Source organism: Anomaloglossus baeobatrachus, chromosome 7 (assembly GCF_048569485.1).
Source record: "Anomaloglossus baeobatrachus isolate aAnoBae1 chromosome 7, aAnoBae1.hap1, whole genome shotgun sequence".
Lineage (NCBI taxonomy): Eukaryota > Metazoa > Chordata > Amphibia > Anura > Aromobatidae > Anomaloglossus > Anomaloglossus baeobatrachus.
This window is the reverse complement of record NC_134359.1, coordinates 261267984-261292413: the sequence shown is the minus strand read 5'-3', so window position 1 is coordinate 261292413 and position 24430 is coordinate 261267984. Positions and strand designations below refer to the sequence as shown.

Here is a 24430-nt window from a genome sequence, read left to right as displayed (position 1 = left end):
AGGTTCCCTTTAAATTCATATGATGTAATAAATATATTGCTAATAGTCTTCTGCACATCCTAATGTCACTGTTAACATGATATCTTTGCATCTTACATATAAAAATGTAGGCCAAGAAGAAAAAAAAAAAGCTCTATCAGCTTGATGTACGCCCTCCCCTCACTTCAGGAAATATAAGGGTGATTTCCATGGAGATTAGTGTATTCGGCTACCGTTAACTCACTCAAGATTTCAGAAAAATATAGAGACGTCTCATGGTGAGGAGCATTGTGCTGGCAGGTACTGGCATTAATCTGTGTAGTGTTGTTTTTTCTTATTTTTCATTGGTAAGATTGATGAAAATTTAACATGTCTCCATGATTTTGCGTGGACCGCTCAGTCTGCGAAAATCCACGGAGAGGTGACCCGGCCCCATAGACTTTAATGAGTGTGAGTTCTATCCATGAAAAAAAAACCTCGGTTTGTACAGCTTGAAAAAAAAATCCTTTTTTCAAACATTGAAGTCTATGGAAAACGAATCCGTAAATTGATTGCTATGTAGCCATCTGTTTTTTCTTGTATTTGTAAAAAATCCGTTTTTTGCTTAAAATATAAATAGTATAAATATAAAAAAAGATAAATAGCGTTCTGATAACGGATCCATTTTCCCATGTTAAAAAAACATTCTGCAAAAATCAATTTTTTCAAAAAGTTGTGTTTGCCCAACTTCTTAGCCAACGGATCGGATCCACTCTAATGGAAGATTACCGGACATGTGAACATAGCCTGAAACATATATACTGTCTTCAATAATGCAGGCGTTTGTTTATTCTATATCTAGTAACACATGGTATTCAGGGTTCTAATTAATTAATCATTCAATATCAATTAATCAATCAAGAAAGTTGACTTTTATAAACCCTTGACTTTTCACAACCTATATATTACTTCAATGTGTTTTAATTATTTTCATTTTAATTTTGAATTTTAATATTAATCTATATGACTACCCTTGTCTGTTCTCTATCAATGTTAATAATAATAATAACAATAACGATGATAATAATTATTATTATTATTATTGCTATTATTATTATTATTATTATTTGATTTGTACCTTGTATCATTATTATTAATATTTTACTTTAAAGCACCACTCCAATGTTTTTCTTTCTTTTATTTCAGCGCTGGAGTGGTGCTTTAATAAATGTAAGTCCCCTGACCCATGTCTTATACTCACCTTCCGGTGTCTTCATCAATTTTCCCGTAATATCAGACAGTTTGTGACCTGCCGGCAGCTCTAGTAATCATGGAGCACACAAGGTTACAAATCAATACAGGTCTATGAGAGCCTTGTTCTGACTCTTATAGACTTGCATTAAGACTCTTGTGATATAACATCTGACTTTCTACCAGTCAAGAGTTTCAGGCACAAGATGGTGCCACGGGACCGGAGCAATGACGAAAAATAATGAAGCAACCAGAGGTTACATATCAATACAAATCTATGAGAGAGGTGTTCTGGCTCTCATAGACTTGTATTGAAACGCTTGTGACATTACTACTGAGTTTCAGACAGGAACAAGTATTGGGCACAAGATGTCATCACGGAACCAGGGTGATGCTGAAAAATAATGAAGCTGCTGGTGGTTACAAATTAATACAAATCCATGAGACTCTTGTTCTGGCTCTCATAGACTTGCATTGAGACTCTTGTGATATAACATCTGACTTTCTACCAGTCAAGAGTTTCAGGCACAAAATGGCATCATGGGACCAGAGCGACGCTGAAAAATAATGAAGCTGCCGGTGGTTACAAATTAATACAAATCTTTTGAGAGCCTTATTCTTGCTCTCATAGACTTGCATTGAGACACTTGTGATATAACATCTGACTTTTGACCAGTCAGGAATTTCAGGCACAAAATGGCGCCATACGACCGGCGTGACACTAAAGAATAATGAAGCCTCTGGAGGTTACAAATCAATACACATCTATGATAGCCTTGTTGTTGCTCTCATAGACTTGCATTAAGACGCTTGAGATAGCAGACATGCTTGGAGTAGCAAAATCAACAGTCGGGTACATTCTGAGAAAAAAGGAATTGACTCGTGAGCTTGGGAACTCAAAAAGGCCTGGGCGTCCACGGATGACAACAGTGGTGGATGATCGCCGCATACTTTCTTTGGTGAAGAAGAACCCGTTCACAACATCAACTGAAGTCCAGAACACTCTCAGTGAAGTAGGTGTATCTGTCTCTAAGTCAACAGTAAAGAGAAGACTCCATGAAAGTAAATACAAAGGGTTCACATCTAGATGCAAACCATTCATCAATTCCAAAAATAGACAGGCCAGAGTTACATTTGCTGAAAAACACCTCATGAAGCCAGCTCAGTTCTGGAAAAGTATTCTATGGACAGATGAGACAAAGATCAACCTGTACCAGAATGATGGGAAGAAAAAAGTTTGGAGAAGAAAGGGAACGGCACATGATCCAAGGCACACCACATCCTCTGTAAAACATGGTGGAGGCAACGTGATGGCATGGGCATGCATGGCTTTCAATGGCACTGGGTCACTTGTGTTTATTGATGACATAACAGCAGACAAGAGTAGCCGGATGAATTCTGAAGTGTACCGGGATATACTTTCAGCCCAGATTCAGCCAAATGCCGCAAAGTTGATCGGACGGCGCTTCATAGTACAGATGGACAATGACCCCAAGCATACAGCCAAAGCTACCCAGGAGTTCATGAGTGCAAAAAAGTGGAACATTATGCAATGGCCAAGTCAATCACCAGATCTTAACCCAATTGAGCATGCATTTCACTTGCTCAAATCCAGACTTAAGACGGAAAGACCCACAAACAAGCAAGATGTCACGCTCCCCGGGTCCTCACCCCCGCTCCCCGGCTCACCTGCCACGCTGCCCGCTCCTCAGCCCCCGGATTCCGTCCGTCCCAGGCCCCCTGGTCCCCGATCCCGGCGCCCGACGGCTTCCCAGGACCTGGCCGGCTCCCCTGCGTCCTCCCCTCAGCCTCCTTCCCTGGCTTCTGGCACCCGGGCGGCGCGCATGCGCGTTAGGGCGCGCGCGCGGTCACTGACCCTTTCTTAAAGGGCCAGCGTCCATTAACAGGAAATGAGGTTGAACAGGTACTGGGTATAAAGGGGGTTAGTGTCCAAGGGGGCGGGGCCTGATCTTCGTGTTCCCTGAGCTAGGAGTCAGGTCTCCTGGTGTTTATGTGCCTGTACTCACCTATCTCTCTTTGTAGAGCCGTACCTGCCTCGCCATCCCGTCTGCCGTATCCTGAACCCCGCACACTGTCCGTCTGCCATCTGACAGTCCGTACCATCTCGGATCCCTGCGGTGACCCGTCATCTCGCTCCTGAGGTTCCGGACCCCGCCTGATATCATCTCGGCTTCCGAACCTGAGCTACGTCACCAGGACTACCATCTGTGACACCGTGGTCCCAGGGACTCCTCCGCTGCCTTCACTTGCACGGACTGTTCTGCTGCCCATCAGTGCTTCAGCTGCCGGACTCCCTACCACCATCTTAAGAGTTCGGTCCAGTGGATCCACCTCCTGGGTCGGCCCGACCGCCCGGCCGTGACAGTAAGATCAGGCCATGGATCCCGCTGCAGCACTAGCGGCCTTGCAAGAGGAACTCCGACGTCAGCATGAAGTCCAGACCCGCATGTTGCAATTTATGACCTCCGTGGACACCCGCCTGTACACGTTACAAGCATCAATGACGCCTGCGGCACCCAGGTCCCCAGCTATGCAAGCCATGGCTCCCGCACCAGTGGCAGCCTCTTCAGATGCTTCCCGTCTCCGTTTGGCGTCACCACCTCGTTATGCTGGAGATCCCAAGACCTGCAGGGGCTTCATAAACCAGTGTTCCCTTCATTTCACGCAGCTGCCACATCTGTTCGCCTCTGACCAAGCCAAGGTCGCCTTTATAATGTCTCATCTGGAGGGCGAGGCGCTGGCGTGGATGAACCCCTTGTGGGAGAAGGAGGACCCCATGACCAAGAACCTTCAAGAGTTCCTGCAGGCCTTTCGCAGCACCTTCGACGAGCCGGGACGCGCCTCTGCGTCTGCTTCATCCCTCCTCCGCCTACGTCAAGGAACACTGACGGTGGGTCAATATGCCATCCGTTTCCGTACTTTGGCTTCTGAACTCGGGTGGAATAATGAGGCCCTGACAGCCGCCTTCTGGGAAGGACTCTCGAGTCGCATCAAGGATGAGTTGGCGGGTCGTGACGTGCCCTCCACCCTAGATGCCCTGATTGCCCTAGCCACTCGAGTGGACATTCGTTTCCAGGAACGCTCCAAAGAGCTGTATCGTGAGAGACGTGCAGTACGGCACTCCCCTCCTCCACAGAAGTCCTCTGTGCCTCACTCTTCAACAGCTGGGATTCCTGTCCACGAGCCCATGCAGGTTGACCGAGTACGACAGTCTGACCAACGTAGAGCAGAGCGGCTCGCCAAAGGCCTCTGCTTTTACTGCGGAGAGGGCACACATCTCTTACGCTCCTGTCCGGAAAGGCCGGGAAACTCCAAAGCCTAGGGTTGGTAGGAGAGGCCACCCTAGGTGCTGGGACTCTCTCAGACCCAGTTATGTGGACGGTACAAGTGTCAACAGGAGAGACGCGCTTCACGGCTGAGGCATACCTCGACTCCGGAGCAGCAGGCAATTTTATCCAGCAGGCCACGGTGGACAAGTACCAGCTGCCTGTTACTCCACTCGATAAGCCCCTAATGATTGCCTCGGTGGATGGGAGACCCCTCTCTGATACCATCTCCTGGATCACCAAGCCGGTGGAATTGCGTATAGGTGCTCTGCACACCGAGAACATCGCTCTCTACGTCCTTCCACACATGTCCCATCAAATCCTGCTGGGACTTCCTTGGTTGCGGACACACGAACCATCAGTCAGCTGGGGTACTGGCGAAATCACTCGTTGGGGCTCTGCCTGTCATGAGAGATGTCTAAAGTCCCTACAACCAATCCGACGTCCCCCGGCTCCAGAGAACCTACCGGAACTGCCCTCGGCCTATTGGTCCTTCGCGGACGTTTTTGACAAGAAGGAGTCTGAGGTACTTCCGCCACACCGTCCCTACGATTGCGCCATCGACCTGCTCCCAGGAACAACACCACCTCGAGGACGGATATATCCGTTGTCTCCAGCGGAAACCAGGGCCATGTCCACATACATCACGGAAAGCCTGGCAAAGGGATTCATCCGGAGATCCTCCTCTCCTGCGGGAGCAGGCTTCTTCTTCGTTAAGAAGAAAGAGGGTGACCTACGCCCATGCATTGACTACCGGGGCTTGAATCAGATCACCATAAAAAACAAGTACCCCCTACCGCTCATCCCCGAATTGTTCGACCGGCTCAGAGGAGCCCGTGTGTTCACCAAACTGGATCTTCGGGGTGCCTACAACCTAGTTCGTATCCGCTCTGGGGACGAATGGAAGACCGCATTTAATACTCGCGACGGGCACTACGAATACTGCGTGATGCCCTTCGGTCTGTGTAACGCTCCTGCCGTATTCCAAGAACTGGTGAACGACATATTCCGGGACCTCCTCTACCTCTGTGTAGTAGTTTATCTGGATGACATCCTTGTCTTCTCTCCGGACCTCCAGACCCACAGAGAGAACGTAAAGCTGGTTCTACAAAGACTGAGAGAGAATCGTCTCTACGCCAAATATGAGAAGTGCGTCTTTGAGCAGTCTTCTCTCCCTTTCCTGGGATACATCATCTCGGGTACTGGGTTGCAGATGGATCCAAAGAAGGTCTCCTCCATACTCAACTGGCCTCCTCCTTCTGGACTGAAGGCAATCCAACGGTTCCTGGGATTCGCCAACTACTACCGCCAGTTTATCCCGCACTTCTCCGCCCTGACTGCCCCTCTCTCCGCTTTGACCAAAAAGGAGGCTAAACCAAAGGACTGGTCACCTGCGGCCGACGCCGCGTTTTGCTCTTTGAAGCGAGCTTTCGCCTCCTCTCCTGTACTCCACCGACCGGAGTTAAACCGCCAGTTCACCTTGGAGGTGGATGCCTCCTCCTCAGGAGCCGGAGCAGTGCTCATGCAAAAATCCTCCTCCGGGAAGATGGTGACTTGCGGTTTCTTTTCTAAGAGCTTCTCAGCACCAGAACGGAATTACACCATCGGTGACCGAGAATTATTGGCGGTCAAACTAGCTCTGGAGGAGTGGCGCTACCTCCTGGAAGGAGCAGTGTACCCCGTGACCATCTACACGGACCACAAGAACCTGGAATACCTGCGGTCCGCTCAGCGACTGAACCCGCGGCAAGCCAGGTGGTCCTTATTCTTTGCCAGGTTTGACTTCCAGCTCCACTTCCGACCCGCGGACAAGAATATACGCGCCGATGCCTTGTCTAGGTCCCTCATGTCCATGGAGCAGGAGGAAGAGACTACCCAACCTATCATCCCTCCTAGCAAGATTGTTCCGGTGGCTCCCGTCACTCTGGCCCAGATACCACCCGGGAAGACCTATGTCTCGGAGACCGACAGGCAAAAAGTGTTACACTGGGGTCATGCCTCAAAAACAGCCGGCCATGCAGGCCAGAAGAGAACATGGGGTGCGATTGTACGCCATTACTGGTGGCCATCCCTTCGCACTGACGTCGCCGCCTTTGTCTCTGCCTGCTCCTCTTGTGCCAGGAACAAGACGCCCAAACACCTGCCCTATGGCCGTCTGCTGCCTCTACCGATACCCTCAGTTCCCTGACTTTATTACGGACTTGCCATTATCCTCTGGACACACAGTCATATGGGTCGTGGTGGACCGGTTCTCCAAAATGGCCCACTTCATCCCCATGGCTGGACTGCCCTCTGCTCAGGAACTCGCGGAAGCCTATATCCATCACATCTTCCGCTTGCATGGCTTTCCATCCCACATCGTGTCCGACAGAGGAACTCAGTTCACCTCCCGCTTCTGGAGGGCGCTCTGCAAACACCTGGGAGTAACTCTGGACTTTTCTTCCGCATACCATCCTCAGTCTAATGGCCAAGTGGAGAGGGTCAATCAAATCTTGACATCCTTCTTACGTCACTATGTCAACACCCATCACGACGACTGGTCCACGCTTCTGCCTTGGGCTGAGTTCTCACATAACCACCACATCAGTGAGTCGTCCTCCAAATCTCCCTTCCATGTCGTTTACGGACTTCAGCCCTCCGTTCCATTGCCTATATCCCCTTCTTCGGATGTCCCTGCGGCTGATACTGTAGCCCGTGACTTCGCTACCATTTGGGACTCTGTCAAGGCGTCCCTTGGACGCGCTTCCCAGCGGATGAAGAAACACGCTGACAAAAGGCGTCTAGACCCTCCGTGTTTCTCTCCTGGAGACCTCGTCTGGCTTGCTTCCCAGTACGTCCGCCTGAAGATACCGTCATACAAGCTGGGTCCTCGCTACATTGGGCCGTTTAAAGTCCTCAGCAAGATCAATGAGGTTTCCTACAAGCTACAGCTCCCGGCCACGATGAGGATACCCAACTCATTCCACGTCTCCCTGCTCAAGCCGGTGGTCCTTGGTCCCTTCTCCAATGCTGCCAGTCCGGCCCCTCCACCTATTGCCGATGACGACATCTATGCGGTAAGGGATATCGTGGCCATGAAGACCGTACGAGGTCGGCAGTTCTTCCTGGTGGACTGGGAGGGGTATGGTCCTGAGGATAGGTCTTGGGAGCCCAGGGAGAACGTGGGCACTCCTCTTATCCGTGCCTTCATGTCCCGGTTGCGGGGTGGGGGGCGTGGGGGGGGGGGTACTGTCACGCTCCCCGGGTCCTCACCCCCGCTCCCCGGCTCACCTGCCACGCTGCCCGCTCCTCAGCCCCCGGATTCCGTCCGTCCCAGGCCCCCTGGTCCCCGATCCCGGCGCCCGACGGCTTCCCAGGACCTGGCCGGCTCCCCTGCGTCCTCCCCTCAGCCTCCTTCCCTAGCTTCTGGCACCCGGGCGGCGCGCATGCGCGTTAGGGCGCGCGCGCGGTCACTGACCCTTTCTTAAAGGGCCAGCGTCCATTAACAGGAAATGAGGTTGAACAGGTACTGGGTATAAAGGGGGTTAGTGTCCAAGGGGGCGGGGCCTGATCTTCGTGTTCCCTGAGCTAGGAGTCAGGTCTCCTGGTGTTTATGTGCCTGTACTCACCTATCTCTCTTTGTAGAGCCGTACCTGCCTCGCCATCCCGTCTGCCGTATCCTGAACCCCGCACACTGTCCGTCTGCCATCTGACAGTCCGTACCATCTCGGATCCCTGCGGTGACCCGTCATCTCGCTCCTGAGGTTCCGGACCCCGCCTGATATCATCTCGGCTTCCGAACCTGAGCTACGTCACCAGGACTACCATCTGTGACACCGTGGTCCCAGGGACTCCTCCGCTGCCTTCACTTGCACGGACTGTTCTGCTGCCCATCAGTGCTTCAGCTGCCGGACTCCCTACCACCATCTTAAGAGTTCGGTCCAGTGGATCCACCTCCTGGGTCGGCCCGACCGCCCGGCCGTGACACAAGACCTGAAGGCTGCGGCTGTAAAGGCCTGGAAAAGCATTAAGAAGAAGGAAACCCAGCGTTTGGTGATGTCCATGGGTTCCAGACTTAAGGCAGTGATTGCCTCCAAAGGATTCGCAACAAAATATTGAAAATAAAAAAATTTTTTTTGGGTTTGGTTTATTTGTCCAATTACTTTTGACCTCCTAAAATGTGGAGTGTTTGTAAAGAAATGTGACAATTCCTACAATTTCTATCAGATATTTTTGTTCAAACCTTCAAATTAAACGTTACAATCTGCACTTGAATTCTGTTGTAGAGGTTTCATTTCAAATCCAATGTGGTGGCATGCAGAGCCCAACTCGCCAAAATTGTGTCACTGTCCAAATATTTCTGGACCTAACTGTAACTTCTGACTTTGAACCAGTCAGAGGTTTTGAGCACAAGATGGCGCCAAGGGACTCCCCATTAGAAGAATTTCAGTTTTGCTAGTCATATATTTATCCCAAAGCAGGCTGCAAATACGGAATTAATGTTCGTGTCATTCTGCACAAATATAATGGCCTACATTTATTAGAAATGGCGTCATTTGTGCCATATCTTTAGTGTATTCACTTCAACTCCGCTGCTAAATGTTTTTTGACTGATGCACCTTGTTAATAAATTTGGCATAATTTACAACACCGCAACTTTTTAAAGGGAATCTGTCAGCAGGTTTGTCCTGTGTAACATGAGGACAACATGAGGGTTAAGACACAAAATTCAATGATGTATCACATATCTAGCTTTGAGTTGTTTACGTAAACTGAAGACTTTATCACTTGGGGATTATCATAATTGTGACTAGATGCCTCTTGCCAAGTAGTCCAACTCCATTCCCTCCTTTAATAAGCACCTCACTGTCTATAGACAATGTACATAGAGAGCTGTGGTGTGGGAAGGGTTAGCTTTCTCAGCTCTGCTGTATTGCTAAATCCAAAAACTCTGATTGTGTCAGAACCGCTGTACCCAGTAAAATCAGTGATACATCATTGGATTCAGGGTCTCTTTGCCTACATAATGCAGCTCTCAGATGAGATATCAAAAACCTGCTGACAGATTGCCTTTTAGCATGGTAGTACTTTGAAATGTGTCAGATAGCCCAAGTCAATCCAACATTTTTTCTAGACATATTAATTGTCTCCCTTCCTAATGTTAGAAAAGAGCGGGAAACCAATGTAAATGTAAAATTTTGCGCAAATTGCAATTTTTCTTGCATGTTAAAAAGAGTTGAAACAATTGCATATTAATTCACCTCCTTTTGCAAAACTGCTATGACCTGTCTAGACTATGATTCTTTTTGGAACTTTTACATAGAGGTGTAATCATATATATTTTACACTTCACACTAAAAGGTTAACTGCCTCCGCTTTTTCTGTCGTTTACATTTTCGCATAGGTACTAAGAGATGGTGTAAGAAATGTCGTAAAACATTGGTAGTCTTAGACATTTACGACAATGAAATGATGCAATTTGAGCAAACGTTTTGCCAGAAACACAAGGAAATTGTCATGATCCAGGACCGCTATTCTCTGCTCCAGAGTCTCCCAGACCCGGCCTGGTCATGTGAGGGGTTTATTCCCATCAGTCTCGTTCTGGTTTCAGGAGATACAAAACCTGGTCGCTGCACCTGCATTCCAGTGCTGGTTATAGTTTTGCTCTGCAGCCTGTGACTGGCTCTGGTGAGATTTCCCCCTTGTTACCGGGCCCTGACCTCTACCCTCTCCGTTTGACCGTCTGTCCCTGCACCTGACTTCCCGCTCCTGTCAGTTGTTTACCCATCCTGGTTCATCGACCTTCACGTATTTGTGTCTCCTCTCCCTCCGGTCTTGTCTTCTGTTCCCTGTGCCCTTTGTGTTTCCCTCTGCATACCTGATCTCCCAATACCCGACTTCGGTTCTGTTTTCTGATCTGACTTTGATCCTCCCTTTGAAGTAACTTGACTTTCCTGGTTAGACCCTGACTGCTTGACTACTCTATTTCCCCCTGGTGGTTCGCCTGTGAACTGCTTGGTGAAGTTATTCTGCTGTACTTCAGACTCCTTTCTGTTACAGTGTTACTTTATCTCTCCTTCACTACTCTGCTGCCACCTAGTGGGGAATACGCTGTACTACGTCCTACCAGCCCTTTGTACAGCATGACAGAAATTTTCCTTTTGTGCCAAAAAGTTCAATTTTGGCCTACATGTCCACAATAAAATTAATTGTTTGTCTGGTTTCACACATCCAACATCCATTGTCCAAATAAGAACTGAGATATCCCACAAAATAAATCTAAAATTGCAAAATAATTTTGAGTGCCAAGTTCTACTGTTACCCATACATGGGACTGGATCCACCATCACCTAGAAGTGCCATAATTCATCTAAACTGCTGGATGTGAGAAACCGGCATCTGACTCATCAATGTGCAAAATATCTTCTGTTTTTCCTCATGAGTCATGACCCCATTAAAGTGAATGCCACATTTGAAAGACATAAAGGTTGCATCCATTCTTGCACCAGTGGACCAAACTGTCATAATTCAGGCCTGGCCCAGCCACTGCTGAGCCAGTGCTGTCATGTGTGCAGGGTTCAGAGCATGAAGGGGTTAACTTCTTGCAGCCACATTCCGGGTTGCAGAGCACTATATCCTGGCGCCACACCCGTCATCCGCTGCCAGTCATAGTTTTGCTCTGCAGCACTTGTTCCTGACTCCTGTGAATACCCGATGTGTCATGCCTCCCCGCTACCTTGTTCTGACTCGTGTTACCCTTCTCCATTCATTTGTCCCTGACTCCATGTCCCGGTCTGTATATTTGCCCTATCTCATTTGTCTGTCTCTGTCTCGTCCCGTGTACCCCGACCCCAGTCGTTTACCTGTCTACCCGGCTTGTGACTTTGCTTTGTTTGTGACTTCGGCTCCATCTTTCCCTCCTGCTTCATATGTGAAATCCTGGCTCTGACCCTGGCACACCACCTGACTCCTCTTTGCTTATTCCTATTGACCTCCTGCTGCTTACTCGGTGTGTTGACTACGCTGCTGCCCTTTGCTGGTTGGCCTTCTAAGTACACACTGAAGTTGCATTGCTGGTAACTTCAGTATCTTCCTAGTGCAGTGTGACATTCTACTCTGCTGCCCTCTGCTGGTTGGCCTTCTAAGTACACAATGAAGTTACATTGCTGGTAACTTCAGTATCTTCCTAGTGCAGTGTGACATTCTACTCTGCTGCCCTCTGCTGGTCGATCTGCTAACTGTACTCTGAAGTTACATTGCTGGTAACATCAGTATCTTCCTAGTGCAGTGTGACACAAACACTATTGAAGCTACACTACAGGATGAAATTGATAGAGATTCTAGCCAGATCAATCTACAGCACCAAAAGTAGGGAGATGCCAAACTTTATCAAAAAATTGATAATATTTTGGCTTGAAAATTCAGTGATGTTTTGTTGAATACTGTATCAACTACACTAACACTTCTCTATAATTTAGGCTTTTTTGCAGAATGAGAAGATATGTTGTGAACCTCTGTATGGTGCTCTGCTTACATCTGGTGTTATACAGTAAAACTCATATATGCCCGGAAGGTAAGGCGCTAAATCCTCATCATTTCAATTTAAATGTGGTGGAAGACTGAGGTCGTCATAAAAAAAATATATGATATACTAGCTATAGTACCCGGCGTTGCCCGGGATAGTAACTGTTTCTCTGTTAAACACCCAGTCTCTGTCTGTCTCCCTCTCTCTCTCTCTCTCTCTCTCTCTCTGTCTCTCTATCTCTTTGTCTTTCTGTCTCTTTCCCTGTTTGTCTCTCTCTCTATCTCTTTGTCTGTCTGTCTCTGTCGGTCTGTCTGTCTCTTTCCCTGTCTGACTGTCTCTTTCCCTGTCTGGCTGTCTCTTTCCCTGTCTGTCTCTGTCTGTCTCCCTAGCTCTTTCACTGTCTGTCTGTCTCTCTCTTTCCCTGTTTGTCTCCTTTCCTGTCTGCCTCTTTCCCTGTCGTTCCCTGTCTGTCTCTTTCCCTGTCTGTCATTTTCCATGTCTGTTTGTCTCTGCCTGTCTCTATCTATCTGTACCTTTTCATGTCTTTATCTTTCCATCTGTCCCTTTCCCTATCTGTCTGTCTCTTTCCCTGTCTGTCTCTTTCCCTGTCTGTCTCTCTGTCTCTTTCCCTGTCTGTCTCTGTCTGTCTCTTTCCCTGTCCTTCTCTTTCCCTGTCTGTCTCTTTCCCTGTCTGTCTGTCTCTGCCCATCTCAATCTCTGTACCTTTCCCTGTCTGTCTCTTTCCCTGTGTGTCTCTTTCCCTGTCTGTCTTTTTCTCTTTCTGTCTCTTTCCCTGTCTGTCTCTTTCCCTATCTGTGTCTGTCTCTTTGTCTGTCCCTGTCTGTCTTTGTCTGTCTGTCTCTGTCTGTCTTTCTCTTTCCCTGTACCACCCGGCATTGCCTGGGATAGTAACTGTCTCTCTGTCTCTCTCTCAGTCTCCCTCTCTGTCTCTCTGTCTGTGTCAGTCTATCTCTTTCCCTGTCTGTCTCATTGTCTGTCACTTTGTCTGCATTCCATGTTTGACAACGCTACTGTAAGATCCAGGAAACTCATGAAAAAAGAGGAGACCTCTCAGACTGTCGAAGGAGTCGGCAATTGTCACAGGCAAGGAATTAACTTCCGTCAGTTTGGTATTCCCCCAACGTTAGTTTGGCCATGACACCGAGCCTTGGTGGTGTCCAGATGCCTATTCAAGGGTCAGGAACAAATAAAGGTGGCGTGATCTTTGATGAAGACAGTGTTAATGCCAAAAAAATATCGGGGATGCTCGTTAAATGGCGTAAAAACCTAGTTCTCCTAGAAAGTAATTTATAAAAGTTGGCAAGTATACTATATACTGTACATTTTAGATGATCTAAGCCAATAGTGCATGTACTGTGGAGATAGGTTTTGAAGTCACAATGGAGCTTTCTTACATGTAATTAATCTAAGCAATATGGCTGCTGTGCGGAATAGGCCATCACATCATCTTTCTCACAGATCTCCACCTATTTGAGCAAATAGTACAGTGCCAGTGGTCAAGTATTTATTTGCAAAGCACTAAATGTATGTTTTTGTCTATTCTCTGTTCCTGTCACATGCAGTTTTGCACAAACTTCGCCAACTGTCATGGCGGCGTCAGACTCTGTTCAGATCGCAGATTCTGACACACCGCCCAATGGTTTCTTTGGTGTCTGGGATCAACACAGGCAGACTCGGGCGTCAACCTGCTGTGTGCTGATTCATAGGCAGGCTAGCGGAAGTTCATCTCTGCTAGTCTGCCTGTTAGGTTCCTTTGATCACATGTGGTGGGGAGGCCAATCACATCTGCTCCCCTCCTATTTAAGCTGAATGAAATCTTCTACCCATGCCAGCTATAGTTTCTATGTTGGTCTGTGAGGTGTGGTGTCCCAGATTCTCTGATGAAAATTGTACTATTTTCTTGGAGCGTTTGTAGACTTTACCCCTGTTGTTTTGTAGTGTTTATTCCTGAATCTCTTATTGTCTTTACCTCTGTGTGTGCGTGCTCTGTGACAGAGGTTTTTGTTTGCCCAGTCTGTCTTTATCTGTGACTTTCATTACACTCCTGTCCCGTCCCTGCCTGGGGGGAGAGCAGGAGGGGGAATCAGATCACGACTGGTCAGGAGCATGGCCAGGAATGAGACTCAGGCATCCCCACCATTAGGGGCATCCCTGAGAATAGGGATAATATAGGGCCCCCTACCTTGAGGAACAGCTTAGGCCCCCCGGTTCCTCGCTATCCCATAGTCATCGTGATAGTTCCATAGCTTGCTGACCTTGATATGAGGTCTTTTGATGGGGTCAAGTTCTACCTTTTGGGTCCTACATAGTGGTTGATTGGTTACCAATGGTTTAAGTGCAACCATTGTGTAACCCTTGACTGTGCTCTATCCTTCAAACCACACATCCAAGCCCTTTTTCACCTCCTGACGATTACAACGCAAAAACATCTCCTGGATTTGTGCATTCCTTAGTCAAGAATCAGCAAAAATACTAGTGCATACCCTCATCGTCTCCCGCCTCGACTACTTCAACCTCCTACTCTGTGGCCTTCCTTTCAACGCTCTTGCACCCTCAAAAATCTATCCTAAACTCTGCAGCCCGATTAATCCACCTCTCCCCTCGCTATTCCCCAGCCTCTCCTCTCTGTCAATACCTTCACTGGCTTGCCATTGCCCAAAGATTCCAGTTCAAAACACTAACCATGACATACAAAGCCACCCACAACCTGTCTCCAACATACATCTATGACCTAGTTTCCCGATACCTACCTACATGCAACCTCAGATCCTTCTCTACTCCCCTCTTTCCCCTCTTATCTGCTCTTCCCACAATTGCATACAAGATTTCTCCCCATACTCTGGAACGCTCTACCCCAGCATATCAGACTCTCAACTACCATGGAAACCTTCAAAAGGAACCTGAAAACCCATCTCTTCCGACAAGCCTACAACCACAATAACCCTCAGAACAGTACACCATGGCGCAACCATCTCTGTCCTCACCTGCTTTAGCCTCACCCATCCCCTGTAGACTGTGTGCCCTGGCGGGCAGGGTCCTCTGTTATGACTCAGTAACCGAAGAGGACCAGAAAAAGGACAAAAAACTAGGAAACCCAGAAGGTTACCAGAGTGGTTGGAATCTCAGTGAACTGCAGATCTAACACTAACACACAACTAGAAGTAGCCGTGGGACGTGCCTACGATGACCTGGTCGCCTCGACACAGCCGGAGAACTAATTATTCCTACAGAGAGAAATACAGGAAAGGCTAATCTGCCTTGGAGCAGTCCCCAAAGATATAGATAGTCCCCACAAATAAAGATGACGGTGATGTAGGAAAACACAATAAACAGGTAGAAAACAGATTCAGAAAAGATGAGGCCCAAACTATCTAAATAGGAATGGACAGAAAAGAGCACTGTCTGCAGCCGTGCAATACCCTAGAAAAAAACCAACACTCCTGATATGGAAAAATACTGAGCCAACACGGACTCTCCCCCACTATACCAGTACTCAGGTATTACTGGGATCCAAACAAAAACACTAACATAGTGGAGGGACTAAAATTAGTATCAAGCATGACAAAACAAAATACATAGCAGAATATGGAGCAAGATACACAGACATTCCCGGCAGGGAATGATCCAACTCCACCCAGAACTCCACACAGGCAAAATCTGGAAATAAGCCTTTGTACCTAAACAGAAAAAACAACAAGAAAGTGGAAACCACCAGCAGAGGTACAAAAGCAAAACTTATCTGAAAGGAGTTCTGGTAGACACAGAAGGAAGGGCTGGCTTCAGAATGTCCTTAGCACACAGGAGACAACATTGAGCACCGGCAAGGAACAAAAGAACACTACTCAGTTATATAGACCCAGTCAGAACCACCTGATTGCCAATCATCTTCAGCTGTCTAGTTTCTATTCAGCAAACCAACTTCACTACCAGCATGTTACGTCACCGCCGGAGTCTGCTCCAGCGACTTCTGCTCCGATCGCCAGGCGACGCCGTGTTCCTGCCGTGGATGGTGCTGGTGATGGGAGAGAAGTCGATGCCAGCGGCACCAGTGGGCGCAGGTTCCGATCATCCACTGGGCTGGGTTAGCTTGGGATCTGCAGTACCACTGGCTGACTGTGGGTGGCATGTGTCTTCCAGCTGAAGTTGCCAGCGTTCAGCTACAGCCAATGGGAAGACACCACACCCTTTTTATTTCCCCTCCTGTCACATGATTACTGCCAGATATAGTTCTGATTTTCCTGGCTCCTGTTACGTCCTATTCTGTTGGTGATTCCTGTGTTGACTTCTGCGTGTTTTGACTACCCTTCTGCCTACTGTTTTTGTACCTTGCTGCCCGACCCGGATCTGACCTCTGCTACGTTTGCTGACTACGTCACTGCCTGCCGATTCTGTCCCTGTTCCGCAATTCCTGGTTTGACCCTGCCTGACTACTATTCTCATCGGACTGCAGCCTTCCACAGGTAGTGATCTCCAGTTCCCTGTGTAATTCCAAATCCCTGTATAGGGGTTAAAGGGTTTCAGGGTTCTGGGGGTCCTACTTGGTGAGTGGCTTCCCTCTAGCCTCCCCTTTACAGCCCACCTGAGTCTGTGGATCCAGGCAGGCGTTACACAGCACTGACCACAAGAGGGAGCCCCAAACTGGAACCTAGCCCAAATGTATTCACAACAGTCCTCTCTCCTCCTGTACCAGTCTGTTCTTGTATTGTTCATTATTGTTGTACTTGTTTTTTATGTATTCCTTTTTCACTTGTAAAGCGCCATAGAATAACTGGCACTATAATAATAAATAATAATAATAATAACTTTCAGGAATGGGATTTATATTCCCTGTCACAGGGGCCTTCTCCAATATCACACAATCAACAGAGCGAGGGATGGGTGAACAATCCAAAGAACATTTATTCTATGCAATCCAGAAGGTCTATAAAAATAATCCACCACACAGAGGGTAAAATAGTCCAAGGACACGGATACAGTCCAGTAAGCGATAAATGTCCAGGTCTCTCTGGAGAGCCTCAGCTTCTCCCACAGAGGATAAATCTTCCTGCTTCGCTCTTCTCCTTCTCAGCCAGACTGAATAATCCCCCAGGTAAGCAGAGAGTTTGGGTGGATTCCAGGCCCCCCTCCCCCACACCTAGAGACAGAAGCACTTGAGGGGGTTATTAAACTGCAGACAGGACAAATAATACATAAAATGGACAGAGCAACATGCCTAAAATATGAACCTACACAAATTGATACACAACCCACAACATCACACCATCACATTCCCATTTAACCAATCTCGTGAACTTGTTTAGATATTCTCTTCTGATTCATTCTTGTTTTAATCACGAGCACATGAAGATGAACTATGGCTTTGAACCAAGAGACCCCAGTTACGTCATCAGTGGAAAAAGATGCTTGTTTGAAGTGATTTCAGCATTTCATTGACAATACACAACAATAAAGTATAGGCTAAACAGGTAACAAATACTGAATTTTGGAGTATAGTCAAGTAAGTCCATAAGTTGGCCAAACTCTCCAATAGGACTGCACAACTAACCTCTGTGTATGGGGTGTCCTGAGTTTTCTTCAGTGGCAGATGTCAAGCAAAAGGAGAAATGATGGATTTCTACATTGCAGTGACCTGTTTCCTTATGTAGAAGGAAAATGATTGTTTTTGAAAAGAAGCTTTCCATACTTGCCAAAAGCCTCCATTCTGCCAGGACAAAAAGGATGGAGTTAGTCCTTCAAAAAAATGGGTATCCCTAGCACTTTAGCAGTGGTCTATACTTAAGGTGGCACTTAAATATCTTGATTTGGGGTATTGCAATGTTGGCAAATATTATTTTCCATGAATCAATAATTATCATTTATCACCTATCCAAGTGAGGAGCACAATTGTTGGGGTCCTACCGCTAGGACCTTTACTGATCATGAGAGCTGGGAAACTTTGTTTTACACATGACCAATAATTATCATGTGTATAGGGAAAGACTCAGGGCTAGCTTTTACCTTACCATCTGGGACCATGCACTTTAAATGTAGTTTTTTTCCTTTGGGCATTTTAAGGGTTAATTCCTTCTGTGGTGCAGCAGCAGACTTGCTCAGCTGACAGCAGTTAATTACTTCTGGCCAGGATATAAACCCTCTGCTCCCTGGATTTCTTGCTGGTTATTCTATTTTGTTAGGAGCTAGTCTGGGAACCAGTGGCGTAACTAGAGTTGGATGGGCCCCGGTGCAAAGTTTAGACCTGGGCCCCCCCCTCCACATACACAGACACTTGGGGTAGGGGATAATGACACTGACACTCGGGGTACAGGATAATGACGCTGACACATGGCTCTCACCCACAGCACCCTGAAATCCCTCTATCAGCACCCAGCTTTCATATGTTCTGATATTTATCTTGTCCTCAGCACCCAGCTTTCCCATATCAGAGCATGAGAAAGCTGGGTGCTGAGAGATGTATAGCAGAACATGGGAAAGCTGGGTGCTTAGAGATGTATATCAGAGCATGGGAAAGCTGGGTGCTGAGAGATGTACAGCAGAGCATGGGAAAGCTGGGTGCTGAGGGAAAGAGCCTTTTTCCCTCAGCACAAAACATTTCCATCCCATACTTGTATCTTTGTCCCCCTTGTATAAAGTTCTCAAAATACTATAACAGCCCCCACATAGCCTTCCAAATAATTGTATAAAGGGTCCCACATAACCCTTCATATATTAGAATGAAGATACATAGCCCTCCATATATTATAATGCACCCCCATGATCCTCCATGTATAAAGTAGCCCTTCAATTATAATGCATTTCCCATAGTTCTCCATGTATTAAAATTCACCCCATAGTCCTCCATATATTATACTGCACCACATAGTCCTCCATATATTATACTGCACCACATAGTCCTCCATGTTTTATAATGCACTTCCATAGTCCATGTATAAGGTAGCCTCCATAGTCATAGTCCTCCATATATTATAATGCAGCCCCCATAGTCCTAGATGTATTATAACACAACCCGATAAAACTTCAGATGGTATTATGCAGCCCCATACTCCTCCATGTATAATTCACCCCTATATTCCATGTATAAGGTGTCCCTTCATTTTGTATTATACAGCCCCCCCAGACCTCCATTTTAATGCAGCCCTATAGACCTCCAGTATAATGCAGCCTCATAGACCTCTATGTATATTACACCTCTATATTCAATGTATAAGGTGTCCTTCATGTTTATTATGCAGCCTCACCAGGCCTCCATATATAATAATGCAGCCAACCTCTCCAGGCCTCCATGTATAATATAACAGCCAGCCTCCCAGGCCTCCATGTATAATATAGCAGCCAGCCTCCCCAGGCCTCCATGTATAATATAGCAGCCAGCCTCCCAGGCCTCCATGTATAATATAGCAGCCAGCCTCCCCAGACCTCCATGTATAATAATGCAGCCAGCCTCCCCAGACCTCCATGTATAATAATGCAGCCAGCCTCCCCAAGCCACAATGTATAATAATGCAGCCAGCCTCCCCAGGCCTCCATGTATAATAATGCAGCCAGCCTCCCCAGGCCTCCATGTATAATAATGCAGCCAGCCTCCCCAGGCCTCATGTATAATAATGCAGCCAGCCTCCCCAGGCCTCATGTATAATAATGCTGCCAGCCTCCCCAGTCCTCATGTAAAATAATGCTGCCAGCCTCCCCAGGCCTCCATCTATAATAATGCTGCCAGCCTCCCCAGGCCTCCATCTATAATAATGCTGCCAGCCTCCCCAGGCCTCCATCTATAATAATGCTGCCAGCCTCCCCAGGCCTCCATGTACAGTATAATGCAGTCTCCCCAGGCCTCCATGTACAGTATAATGCAGCCTCCCCAGGCCTCCATGTACAGTATCATGCAGCCTCCCAGGCCTCCATATACAGTATCATGCAGCCTCCCCACCCCAGGCCTCCATGTACAGTATCATGCAGCCTCCCCACCCCTCCATGTACAGTATCATGCAGCCTCCCCACTCCAGGCCTCCATGTACAGTATCATGCAGCCTCCCCACTCCAGGCCTCTGACCACCGTGTACTCACTTATATATATAAAAAAAAAAAAAAAACAAGTACTCACCGCCCTCCTCCTTCCACTGCTGCTCTGTCCTGACGTCTCCTTGTTCCACTGCTGCTGTACTCCCTGCTCTCCTCCTTCCACTGCTGCTCGTCCTCCCCTCTCCTCGTTCTCCCGGTGCTGCGGTCGGCGTCCTCCCTCTCTGCACTCTGTGCACTCAGCACAGCAGTCGCACAGGAGTGACGTCACCGCGCAGGCAGAGGGGGAGAATGATGATGCAGAGCGGCGCCGGCCGCTCTATGCTTCATTATTACTGTGCGCGGTGACGGGGGCCCCGGTGCCGCCGCTGACATCGGGCAGGAGGGCCCGGTGTCGGGGGCGGCAGCGGGTCATATAGTGGGCGCGTGCACTGTGACAGATCAGCGCAGCTTCTCTCTCACTGAGAGGAGCTGGTTGCTGATCTGCCGGGTCCCCGCGGGCCCCAAACTGCCCGGGCCCGGTCGCGATGGCGACCGCTGCGACCGCGGTAGTTACGCCCCTGCTGGGAACAGAGAGGATGTAGTGGTTGCTGCTGTTACTGTCTGCTGCAGTTACTTGTAAGTTGTTTTGTATTACCTCCTTCCCTTGTTATCCCTTTCTCGTATTTCCCTGGTTGTTCACTGGTGAAGGTTTTAGGTGAGGTTTTATTTTACCCGTCTGTTGTTCATTTGGTAGGGTTTTTGGGGATCTCTGTCCTGGTCAGTTCCCTGGATGGTGGGTGTGACGGGGACTTTGTCATCAGGGTCAGGACAGGAGGCAGGGACAGGTCAGACCTCCCTACCTTTAAGGGTATCTCTGGGTGTGAGGTTGAGCTTGGGGACTTCAGTTTTAGGAAATCCTACGCAGACCCTATGTCCCCTGGCCATCCGTTGCACAATAATACTGAGTAAATGGAATGTCAGGGTATATGCTTGATCACCTTTGTATTCAAAACTCTTCTTCACTGCAGCCATCATTATCAGTCAATCACACGATGTCGCTGGGGCCAGGCGACATCAATGTGCTTAGGCACAGAAGGTTGGTCAGTAATCATGCCTGGCCAAGACTGCTGAGACCCACACCCCGCAAACAAGACCCTCCCATGTCCGATTAACCACTCCGAGACCAAATTAACCAAAATACAAACTTTATTAGGAGAGCTTTATCAAAATTAAACAACTCTCATCTTTTATTGTGGATGGAGGTCGGTCACAGCACAATTAACCATTATTAATCAATACTTTCAAACGAAACTTTGTGCCAGGCCGGACTTCCGGCGCACTTTAGCTTTCGTAACCGAACAACTGTTTGGCTCAAAACCGCCACGGAGGAGCAGAGGCCCTAGACTGTGCTCCGACCCCCACCCATAAATAACAAAGCCTGCTCAATACCATCTTGCGGCGGGAACCGAGGTCATTTCACCCGGCATGAATGACGAGGACCACTGGAGTTAAGGCAGACCTGGCGATCTCCACAACTTCAGGTATAACTTGAGCCCATATGAGACCCCTGATGCCTCTCCAATTCACCTCGAAGCCACGAAAGCCAAATATAGGAGTGGCCCAGTAACCAAATTACAGACTTAGCCGCGCCTAAAAGGAAAAAACTGTTAGTGACACGTATACAATAAGGCAAACCTGTTTAAGTAATTGATTAAAGAAGCAATAATACCGGACTAATACATTTCGCAAAACATGCAGAAAACCACCGGCCTATGCATTGGGCAATCCCGCCCAAGCGGCCTCAGTCGCCGCCCCTATCCAAAGGAGTGAGTACCAAACTCGCTGGCGGGCAGACCCAGAAACGTCAAACATTTATGAAAAACCGCTAAGAATTGGAATCTCGTCAGAGGGGAACTGTCTTCATGGACTAGAATGAAGAGTTACCATGGCGCAAAGTGATGTAGTTACGGATCAGTCTAACAGGGCCAGGAATAGAAACAAAAATAACCAGCAGCCATTCCCGGTTTGATCAGTCTTAGATTGCCGAATTCTTATCCTTACACCCCCATTACCCGATGTGATGTTGTCGTGCCGAAGGCCCCCGTGGGTGCCTCCGGCAGGAGAAAGCAACTCACCAATGCGCAATGCGCCAAAAAGGCTATAGCAAAAGAAGCAGAGAAAAGAGCAGACTCGAAAGGAGGCCGATGATAGTAGGAAGAAGGCTAAAAGAAACCGGCCTTCTGCGCTCCCTTCTAGGCTGCCCCCTGCCCCACGCCTTAACTGCTTGTTGGACTATAAAAAATTTAGTAATGTCCAACCAACCTCGTAGTTTGAAATGGAAAGCAAGCCCCGGCAGATAGTTCAGGTGATACAGGTACTGGCAGGTAACATCCAATCTGGCAGAATCAAATGTAGAAACCGTGTAATTTGCTGCGAAAAAACTAACCATTCCGCCCATGCCTTACCGTAAGCCAGCCGGGGCCCCTGAAGACGTCACCAACGGCATCAGCTGCATTACAACAGATCCCATATGCTGTGTGGGCACGATATTCCCTCTGTTTGGGCGCAAGGACAGAGCTGTCGGAACTTCTGAAATTGAAAACGGGAAAGTGAGTCGGCGATAGTGTTGCATCTGCCAGGCACATGGCGAGCCGGGAACCAAATATTGAGCTCAAAACTTGAAGCACAAAAATGTAAGTAATTTTGTAACTGGAAAAGAGGATGAAGTCAGGTGATTTATCACGTACACCACCCTCATGTTGTCAGTCCAGAATCAAATCCATTTATTTCTGAAGGGCGGGCACGAGATGGCGACCGCTGTCACAATGGGGAATAAATCGAGGAGAGTTAGATTGGACACGAGACCATTGGCGTGCCAAGATTGGGGCCAATGCTCAGCACACCATTGAACACCGAAATAACACCAAAACCCAATGATCCAGTTGTGTCGGAAACGAGTGATAGCTCTTCATTGGGGGCAAAGTTATCCTAGAAACAAGTTTGCCTATTGTACCTGGATACAAAATCGTTCCAAATGAACAAATCAGCCCCTAGGCGGGATGTAATCCTGGTACGGAGATGGGGAAGCCAAACGCCTTTTGTAACCAGTGATAACCTCCGGGAAAAACTCGACCCATTGGCATGACGAGACAGGCAATACTAGAAGGGCCAAGAAAGATTGCATCTGATGGAAGGTCACTCTACGGACCGAACAAAAACCCCATGATCAGTGAGCGCAGCTTCAATACCTTGTCATTTTTGAGACGAAAAAACCATCGCATTTGAATCTATCTCAATACCAAGAAAAGAAAGGACCGGCAAAGGACCGACTGTTTTTCCCCTTTGCAACGGGACACCGAATCTTGACATCAAGCTGCAAAACGTATGTAATAGAAAGTGGAAGTGAGTGGAATCTTGGGGGCCTACAAAAAGAAGTCATCAAGATAATGAGTAACGGATTGAGAACCGGATTCAACTTGTACAACCCATTCCAAAAAAGAACTAAATAGCGCAAAATAGGAACAAGAGATTGAGCATCCCATAGGAAGGCACGTATCGTAGTCATAACAACCGTCTGCAAAACATCCCAACAACTGGTAGCAATCAGGGTGGACTGGGAAGAGGCGAAAAGCCGACACAATATCTGACTTGGCCATCAGCGCCCCCCCCCGCTTGACGAACTAAACCCATAGCTTTGTCAAAAGAAACCTACGTGACTGACGTGTCCAATTCAAGTATACCATCGTTGACGGATGAACCTCTCGGGTGAGACAGGTGATGAATTAGACGGAATTTTCCTGTTTCCTTCTTAGGAATGACCCCAAACGGAGACACCCGAAAGTTGTAAAAAGGTATCACCTTAAAGGGTCCCTTAAACCTGCCTTTATCTAACTCGCTGTTTAGTTTATCAAGCAAAACCTCATGGAGTTCCGTCGCTGACTTTAGATTCCGGACAAAAACGGGTTGTCTGTTAAGGTTAAAAAGGGGGTAAAGAATCCAAAAGTGAAGCCGAAGTGCAGCTGAGCTGCCGCCTCTTTATTGAGGTACCGATCGAGCCACAGCCCCGTCTCTGATACGCTCACTGCTGTCTCGATTTTCAGGTGAATTTGACGACTTTGTTGGCAATTTTGCCGAAGGCGGGAGCATTTTTCTGCTGCATGGGAGCCTCCGCAGGTAGAGCATTCAAGCTTATATCTGCAGAGACCAAAGAATCAGCAGTGCCGCTGGGTCTACGCACGGCCACTGAACTGGAACCGGCCGAGCTGCCAGGGGCCGCGACATGAAAGGGGACTTTAGGAGTCATCATGAAGCGCAACCAGGAGTCCGTACCTTTAACAAGTCAACATATATAAAA

The 24430-nt window shown here is 47.9% G+C and overlaps 1 protein-coding gene across 1 annotated transcript in view; it reads left to right on the top strand.

Annotated features, from left to right (window-relative positions):
* The first annotated feature begins 255 nt into the window (after positions 1-255).
* LOC142246163 (interleukin-9 receptor-like) overlaps positions 256-24430 on the top strand; it is a 65277-nt gene continuing 41102 nt past the window's right edge. The window contains exons 1-2 of the mRNA XM_075319195.1: positions 256-279; positions 12014-12108. Of these exons, the coding sequence (XP_075175310.1) occupies positions 12027-12108 (82 nt within the window). The 5' untranslated portion in view covers positions 256-279; positions 12014-12026. The remainder of the gene's footprint in view (positions 280-12013; positions 12109-24430) is intronic.